Source organism: Epargyreus clarus, unplaced genomic scaffold (genome assembly GCF_041222505.1).
Source record: "Epargyreus clarus isolate Ecla_fem2 unplaced genomic scaffold, WU_Ecla_fem_2.2 ptg000021l, whole genome shotgun sequence".
In the NCBI taxonomy this organism is placed as follows: domain Eukaryota; kingdom Metazoa; phylum Arthropoda; class Insecta; order Lepidoptera; family Hesperiidae; genus Epargyreus; species Epargyreus clarus.
The window spans coordinates 9,925,352-9,934,900 of NW_027332228.1; the positions used below are offsets into that span (position 1 = coordinate 9,925,352).

General features: G+C 34.3%; 1 protein-coding gene across 2 annotated transcripts; it reads right to left on the reverse strand.

Annotated features, from left to right (window-relative positions):
• Positions 1–335: 335 nt before the first annotated feature.
• Positions 336–9,237, reverse strand: Rab3 (RAS oncogene family member Rab3). 2 transcript variants are annotated; one of them, XM_073084461.1, is made up of 6 exons: positions 8,727–9,237; positions 6,958–7,064; positions 5,981–6,098; positions 5,319–5,437; positions 4,388–4,559; positions 336–3,847 (listed from the first exon to the last, which is right to left on the reverse strand). In XM_073084461.1, the coding sequence occupies exons 2-6, from the start codon at positions 7,062–7,064 to the stop codon at positions 3,701–3,703; spliced, it is 663 nt and encodes a 220-aa protein (XP_072940562.1). In that variant the 5' UTR covers positions 8,727–9,237; the 3' UTR covers positions 336–3,700. The 2 variants fall into 2 exon arrangements, with proteins under 2 accessions (XP_072940562.1, XP_072940561.1); XM_073084460.1 differs by lacking the exon at positions 8,727–9,237 and adding an exon at positions 7,474–7,625.
• Positions 9,238–9,549: the final 312 nt, after the last annotated feature.

A 9,549-nucleotide genomic window follows, 5' to 3' on the forward strand; every position in this document is an offset into this window, starting at 1 on the left:
ATAAGAACAAATATTGACTAAGGGGGGGGGGAGGGGTTAAGGGTTTGTTCAATATTTTATTACTTACTTTTCTTATTTCTAACCTCTGAGATAGATTACTTGTCGGACAGTTTATTGAACAATACGATTTTATTTGCAGATAATGTATAAATATTAAATGAAGTGTTACTTACTTCAAACGGCCCTAATATATGCTGGAGACGTAAGTATAATGTTTTTTATTTATTGGTTATGGATAATATAAGATAACTTAAAATAACTCTTTGTTTTTAAATAAATCATGCTATACACAAATAAATGACACAATATAACAATTACACTATTAAAAAAACATATCATATGTATACGTATATTATATTCGTGAATCTTTTACACAGTTGTATCTTTTAAATAATTCCTTTATTAACACACAACAAATATATTAACGTACATTATTGAATACAGCTAATTGATTTATTTATTAAGTGAGTCGAAGCTTGTGAGAAATTATTACAGGAAAATAATATGGTGGTTATCTTAAATCCAATATTAATATTATATTAAAGTATAATATCTCTGGATTCATGATTCAATTCGTAGATACGCCTTCATCTTTATGTAGCATTATTTTTGAATAACGATGAATAATCCAAAAAATCCGGTTCGAAAACGGATATTTAATTTTTCTTTAACAATTTTGACCAGGAATGAACTTGAAGCCTTTTGCAGGGCCTTTATATAAAAAAGACTTTTCATAGCTACAGATAACAATTTTAGATCAAAATAAATTATCATAATAAGATTGAAATATATAAATTTTCATATACGAATTAGTTCCATTTGAGTTCACACCTATCGTTGTTACCAATCTTAAACGCGCTAAGGAAGGACATATCTATGATTGAAGTCTTTACAAACATGTTGACATATCAGTGCCTAAACAGAATATTTTTCTACCTAAGCCATTCACTACGATATGCGTCCTTCGTCCTACAGGGACTCTCCGCTAGATACAATACATTCTACTTTTACATTCCACATACTACGGGATCCGTTATCAATCTTTGTAGAAGGTCCGAATTAGGGATGATCTACATCCATCTGATTTATGGATAAAATTAAATTAAAATTATTTCAAGTATGTTAAAAAATATATCTCGAATTGCTTGGCTTAACAAATCCTGGTTAGTTTATGATCAAAAAACAAACTCCAAAATTGGTATGAGAATGTTTGAAAGTATATTTTCTTAAAAATGAGCCTACTCCTTAAGTTTGTCATACATCATTACTTTGCAGAGTTTGATAGGCGACACTATTAGATACCGTAATAAAACATGATGTTATTTTTTCAGACTGAGTTAATTCCGAATAAAAACGTATGAACGGTGAAAGTCGTCCCTAATTCGGATCTTAGACAATATTGAGTTACGTCGTATGTAATTGATTTTCTCAATTGACATACAAAAGTTCGTATTGGTCGAAACTATCAATCGGTATTGATACATTGTATAGATATAAGAATACAGTCCTATTTGCAGACTCACGATTTGATGCCATTATATTACTGGTATACTTTGGAAGATACAATTAACATCAAAAAGACCGAATAGGTAAATAACATTTATCTAAATGTAATAATTATTATATCCCAATACATACAGCAGATTACGAAGCTTCAATTGGAACAGTAGAATAAAATTAATTATACGTTTTTAAACAATTACGTACGTATATTTGTTTACAATTCATCAATAGATGCCGAAATTAACAACTAATATACTTAGTATTAGACTCTAAAAAAATAATGTGCTCAGTATCAACAGAATTTGATATAAATTGTATTGTCTATGTCTTCTACAGATAATAAATATAGTCCAGTTCCGTGAAGAACATGATGGACACTAGAAAAATGTATGCAACTAGATGCGAGATAGCAAGGTTTCACGATATTATAATATGTTACATACTCAAAACTGTGATTAAATAAACACCTATAGTTACTTAATTACATAGCATAGTAGGTAACAAGAATACAAACAGATTTATAGTAAGTAGATATAATACTTTACAGTTGTTTATACATCGGCGAAACGTATTTACACTAAGGTTATTCAGCTACAGAGAATAACCGATTTTTAACATTTCAATTGGAGGCCAAGACATCGAAGCATTACATTACACGATTATACGCATTACAGTAATCACACTGAATGTAACATTAATAATACTCATAACTATAAGTTGTAACGTTAAAAGATAACAGGTTATAGTATAACATCCACCGATTTGATCTAATACGAAGCAACGAAGTCTACTTTAATATAAAGCGCTAGTAACGACAGAAGTTATAGATAGTACGACATCTATAGAAGGTAGTGCACGATACATCGATTAACCTACGATTTTCAAAAGTAAAACATAAGGATTCAATACTCTTTCCCAAACGCCTCCAAACAAGCTTTTTACGACTAAAATAAAGTTAGGAAAAACATATCTTTTATTTTCTACACTTGGTCTTATAACTATAGTTTTAAAATTACGAACATAACTTAGCCGTTTAAGTAATAAAATCATCCATAACTCATTAAATGAACCAGTGATTAAAATTCCCAATTGCCATTCTACACTCTCTGAAGTTACCAGCTCTTGCCATTATAGATGTAGTAACACTCATTACACCTAATTAAGAAGCAAACCTACTCAAAACAACTGAAATATTTAATTTACTTTAAGATACCAGAATTACAAGTATTTAAATTATGTCTAAAAATATTTTGCGCTTCTGAAAATCCTTTTTTTGTAAATAAAGTTGAAATTTGACTTTGGTCCGACTTCCACAAGTCTAATTTTTGCCAACATCATTTAAACTCTAACGTACACTTCTGGTGCGCAAAATTACGACCACAATGAACGAAATGTAATCAAATCTTAAAATAGTCGTTGTAAATGTTGAACAAAGTTCGAATACAATAAGAATCAAACAATAATAATTTAAGAAAATAAAGCAATAAATTCTAGGCAAATAAAATTAAGTAACGATTAAAAGTTTCACAATAAAATATTAACACCTATAGAAGTATCAGATCCCTACTCCAGCTCGAAATATAGACGCTACCTAACACCTAAATTAATAATACTAATACATAATTTTCCATTATTGTTACACAAATTTCAACATTTTTTTTTAATATAGGTATTTTTTAAATTTTCCTAAGTTATAATGTTATTTAATCCACATTTGATTAAAACGCAAAGGTACAGTTGAGAACACAGATTTATCTCCTATTAACCGACATTTAGTGTCTGCATAAATAGTTTATAATTATAATTGCTCATTAATTAGATTAGTTTGTAGTTCATAAAAAAACTTTGATTAAGTATAAAGGAACTTGACTCAAATCATACTACTAAATACAAAATAGTTAGTAAAACTAAAGTAGACACACAAAATAAACATATCCTTGAAAATACTAGACGCATATTATTTCAATATCTATTAATATAAAGAGTTATACGAATATATCGTATTTAAAAAGTACTTGACAAACATTCACAGAAGACGAAATCAATCAGTTGATTGATTGTTTCGATCGATCGATACATTGATTGTTCAGATCGATCAATTGTTTGATCGGTCGATTCATTGATTTTTGATTCAGTGATTGTCGTTATCCAGTATTTCCAAGGTGAAAGTAAGTCGTAACGAAGCCATTGAAACCATCTAACAGTTGCAGTTAGGATTGCTGTTGCCCTGGGGTTGCTCGGTGAGGCGTTGTCCGCGCGCTCCACCAGCCAGCATCGCCGGCTCCGAGTCCAGGCTCTCTGACATTTTGTCGCAGATGATGTCGACGAGGCGCTCGAAGACCGTCTGCAAAATATAGTCAACATTTTTTTGTTAAAGATCCAGTGATTGCATTTATAAATTTGCCATATATGTGCCCTGAATAGACTACAGGAATTTCACCTAACAAAATATATTAGCGCTGTAGTAGGATCTACCAATGTTATATCGAATTAGTCATATTAAAGTACTGCTTAAAGATTTACATCATCAATCATTATAACGGAGAGTAGCGTAATGTGGAGTACCTCGACATCTTGTACACTATGAAAATTTCTATAAACATTCAGTAGATGGTCTTGTTTGGTTTATCTACTTGTATTTTTACGCTGGTGTAGAAAGATTTAGAACTGACTGAACTGTCTTTGATGTCATGCCATTTTGCGACCACTGCACCTAAATACCTGAATTGTTATTAAAATTCACAAATTCCATTTTTGTGGTAATTATGCATACACCTATTACAGCCAGGTCTTACTATTACGGCGTTACTTGGTTATCAACAAGCACGGAGTGCGTTCCTAAATTTCGACAACGCAATACAGCATAGCCGAAAGGGTTTTTTACCTTAACGTAAATGTTCTCCTTGGCGCTGGTCTCGTAGAACTCGACGCCGAGCTGGTCGGCGAGCTGCTTGCCGCGCTCCTGGCTGACCACGCGCTCTTCCTCCATGTCGCACTTGTTGCCGACCAGGATCACTTGGGCGTTGTCCCAAGAGTAGGTCTTGATCTGTGTCACCCTGTAACGTATAGAAGTTTGGTATGTAGAATAATGGAAGTGAGAAGCAGTAGCATAGGTTTTCTTGGCTTATCGGCAATTTTTTATAAACTCAAGAGAGAATTCCTGAAGATTTTTCTAAAGTTTCTTGGAGTTTGTCTAGCTAGAGCTATATCTAGAACATATCTAATTTATGTAGAATTTATCTAGCTCCAACTAGATAGAATCTACAAAAATATGGTATATTCTAGATATACTCTAAAATCAAATGAACAAGCACATTAACAATAAAAAATATTTCTGTTATTAGTGAGACATCATTGTTAGTCTGAATTTTTTTGAAAGTTTAGCGCATTTTACGCTTAAAAGAGATGAGGAATCCAAATTATTTGCAATCTCTTTAAATTCAGTATGTAAGATGATTCATTCCTATGCTGTTATAGTTATAACATGAATAGATATTTTTTTTTTATAATATAAGAGTAGCAGACGAGCATGCAGTCCACCTGATGGTAAGTGGCTACTGCCGCCCATGGACATCTGTAATCAACCCCAAATAGGATTAGATATTCCTACCTGAGGTCGGCCACAGATGCGCTGCTACCCCTGAGGACTAAGCTGGAACGCCTCGGAAAAGTCTGTCTCCCTTACCACACCCTTCAAACCGGAACACAGCAGCGCTTAACACTGCTGTTATTAGGTAGAAATAGGTGTGGCGGTGGTGCCGCCGGAGTCGAACCACAAAGGGTTCTACCACCTTCAAAGTGTAATAAAAACTCACCAATCCTGCACACTATTGAAGCTCTCCTCATTAGTGATATCGTACATTAGGATGAAGCCCATGGCCCCCCGATAGTACGCCGTCGTGATAGTACGATAGCGCTCTTGTCCCGCTGTGTCCTATCAACAGAAATACGTTACCTACATGATATCAGCAATCATAGCAATATTTTATTTTACTTCATGAATTGTAGAAATCTATGTAAAATAAAACTGTAACATTCTTAACAGAAATATTCATCCCTACATGACATACAATTTTAATCAATATTTTGTCTTACTATGTACCTGAATTATGAAAATCAGTGTAAAATAAAACTTTAGCATCATTTGATGGTATTTTATTAAAAATCTAATACAATTTCTTTTGTATTTCATAAGTTACGTAAGTACTCGTATATTATTTCGGTTTTATTGCTGACTCTGCTCTGTAACTCAAAGCAATATATTTAAATGAAATAATCAGTCCAATTTTTGCGTACCAAAAAACGAAATATGACAATTTTTAATCAAATAACCAATGTATCAAAATGTTGCCTACCGAACATTAAAATTTGACAAGTTCCAGTACACATACAATTGCCACCTGTGGTAGGTATAACAATGGATAGATTGGTTATTAATAACGGGCGTTAATTACTTTGCAAGGATCGATTTACATACCCATATCTGAAGTTTGACGCGCTTGTCATGGCGGAAGACTGTTTTCACCTTGAAATCAATGCCAACGGTGGACACGAAGGCTGAAGTGAAAGAGTCATCAGCGTACCGAAATAGGAAACTGAAAGACAACAGTGTTTTGTTTGAAGTGTCTTGATAGCAGCGATCGATAGATTGCGATTACTGTTCGACGACATAGAAATGCAATTATGGTAGTATTCGGAGCAGAATAATTGATTTCTGTTACTGCGCTGTTCTTACCATTACTACGTAGTTATAGTAGGTAGATAAGTGCCACCTGTTTAATACCTCGTCAATAATTAAGTACCTAATAGTGGTTATTTCTAAAAACCTAGTGGATTCTGATTTGAGGTGGTTAAAAAAAGAGTATTTTTACAGGTTGATGCTTTCATTGCCAGTCCTGATGATCATCACGATGATCTTTTCTCTTTTACACACTCTTTCACCTGTTTTGTGCCAAATCATTGATGTGGCCGTGATTCTATTAGCTTTCGAAAGAGTTTTTTTTTTTTTATAATATAAGAGTAGCAGACGAGCATGCAGTCCACCTGATGGTAAGTGGCTACTGCCGCCCATGGACATCTTTAATCAACCCCAGATAGGATTAGGTATTCCTACCTGAGGTCGCCCACAGATGCGCTGCTACCCCTGAGGACTAAGCTGGAACGCCTCAGAAAAGTCTGTCTCCCTTACCACAACAGAGTATTAATAGTCCAACAATATTATTAGTTTCTTAAGGACAAAATAGGTCATACCAAGTTTTCCTCACTCTCACCACACCCTTAAAATAGAAAATAGCAACGCAAATAGTACTGCAAGACAAAAAATATGGAGGAGGTTCAACTATTAATTCTACCATAACACAGTACTAAAAGAAGTTCTAATTTTTAAACCCGTATCATGAGAAAGTTAACCCGTCTCCATATAATCATACATATATATGTAAGGGAATAAAATACCTGGTTTTCCCGACAGAACTGTTTCCTATTATGAGGAGTTTGAACATGTAATCGAAGTTCTGGTCCGCCGCGTCCTTTTGCCATTTTGGGTCACCTCCACCAGCCATCTAAAACAAAACAATATCTTTGATTAAATTTCCAGCATAACTGTACCACGATATTAAAAGTAGTGTTATTTTGTATAATATAGAAGAAGCATACGAACACGCAGTTTACCTGATGGTAAGTGGCAACTGCCGCGCATGGACTGCAATCTATTCCAGAAAAGATTGTCCTGAGGTTGGCCACAGGTGCTTAGCTACCCCGGAGGACTCAGTTAGAATGCCTCGAATGTCTCCATTACCACACCCTTCTAACTATAATACAGTAGCGCTAAATACTGTTGTTATTGGGTAGAAATAGGCGTGGCGGTGGTGCCTCCAGAGTTGAACCACAAAGGGCTCTACCACCTTCAATTTTACTATACTACTCGTATAATAATGAAAAACACAGTAAAGTACAATACAAAGACTCTACCTCTTCATTGACTCCATTTCTATCCCTTTCAGCCATAGCTACGAAGTATTAAACACCATTTTATTCGAAACGAATACACTGTGCCTTTGCAAGTTCCCGTTTGTAATAAACGAATAGCACAGTAATGCATAAAACATTTCCACAGCTAGTTATCAAAGTAAAATCGCCTTTATGCCACATTGCGACAACATTCAAATGAGCTTACATTAAGCGTACTGAGGCTTAACGAATGTTAAACAACTTATCAGTTCCATGGATGCAAATGGAAAAATATTTTAACGTTGTACCATAGAGTAGATATTGACTTGGCTTAAATACTTTTTCCGATTGATTGACTTGAACAAAACCGTTTTTAGATAATACCAGTAGGTCACATCCTACGCGATATGGTTTTTGACAAAACAAGTGCAGAGTTGTTACCGCAAACGCGCAGATATATGAAGGGCATTGAGAGGAATCTAGAGCATTCGCTATATAGAAATTGCGTTGATTGCTTCGTGAAAGTATGGCTGCAAATATTGTACGTATTTCCAGCTATTTGGTGATTAAAAATATTTATTACATATTTAAATACTACTACCGTCTAACTAATACCGTCTAGAGCCTGTTATTAATAACCAATCCGCCCATTTTTACTGATCTATGATCGAAATTTGTCAAATTCTAATAGATAGAAATTGTCCATCTTGATAGACAAAACATTGCATACTACAAGACAGAATTAAAAAAAATGCTTCCGAATCATTTTCTATTTTATACTTTGAGCGTAGGATGAACTCAATTACACGAGATAAAACCGAAAGATAACGTCTTTATTGAACAAGAACATCTTGTTTGAGGCTTTCTCAAAGAGCTACGTAGGCGTAGCCCCTGAACGAAATGTAGTTAAGGCTGGATTAGCTATGGCTTACAGGTAGAAAACTTATCTTAGATATATATTAAATATTTTAAATAAGCACATATTAATTAAAAATGTAATTTATTAATCAATATATATTTTTACATCTATTGTCTACACGTACGTTTTTAATCGATCAATCGAATTGGTATGTTATTCGTAGTTAGGCTATTGTGAACAAAAATGCTACAGCACACATCGTTAGAATTTTCTTAAATGATAAACGTAATATTCCTATTGTGTATCATCAGGGTATCAGCTGCTACGTACCTGCTCTGTTATAAAGCTCTGTTAAACATTGTAAGATATTCAAACTTATGGCAAAATATATATAACTGAAGAAGAAGCTACTGACCTTAATTTATGTAGAAAATCGAAGTGGTAGAGTCAATATTTGTATATTTTATAGCGAAAATGACTTCCAGCGATGTAACCGTAGCCAGCCGAGTATCGCTTTCTCTTTCTCACTTTCGCATCACGCAACGGGAGCGAGTGCCAGAGAATACGCGTTTATCGATTTCTTCTACTTACTCCGTTCTTCCCACGGCACCTACACCACTTTGTAAATACTTTCAAAATAGCTAAGAGAACACACTTTATAACACAGAGATAGTTATCTTGATCAGTGGAAGTTTAAAAAATCGATAATATTTCGTAACCCACTCCCTACAGCCGTAACACTCGTGAAACGCTGAACTGTTGAGTTTCGACAGCTGTATTCTCGAATTGTGTGCGTCAGGTTTGAGTAAACTCAATTCTTTTGTTCAAGACACAACCCTGAGGTAGGCTGTGCAGTGTTTCGCGCTCACAGCTGTTATCTACGTCCTGCGAGCTTCTCACGGTGCCACGGGAGTGGGAAAGAAATTCAAAATGGCGGAACGATGCGCGCGCAGACCTAAGCAGCCTGTCAAATCTTCACAGACAAATCTAGCCAATTGCTAACAAATGTTGTTAAACTCATCTTTTAAAATATTGATTACAATTTTTTCAAACCCTCATCTGTTGTGGAACTTACCAAAACTATCCTGCTACGAAATCCCTCAACAAATACTCAAATAATCATACTTAAGTCTTAAAAAAATATGTTTTATTACAACGAGTCGCTCAAATAATATCTCGATTTCAATGACGACATACAGAATCTCGGCTCAATTGTAATATTTTTTAATGACACGGTT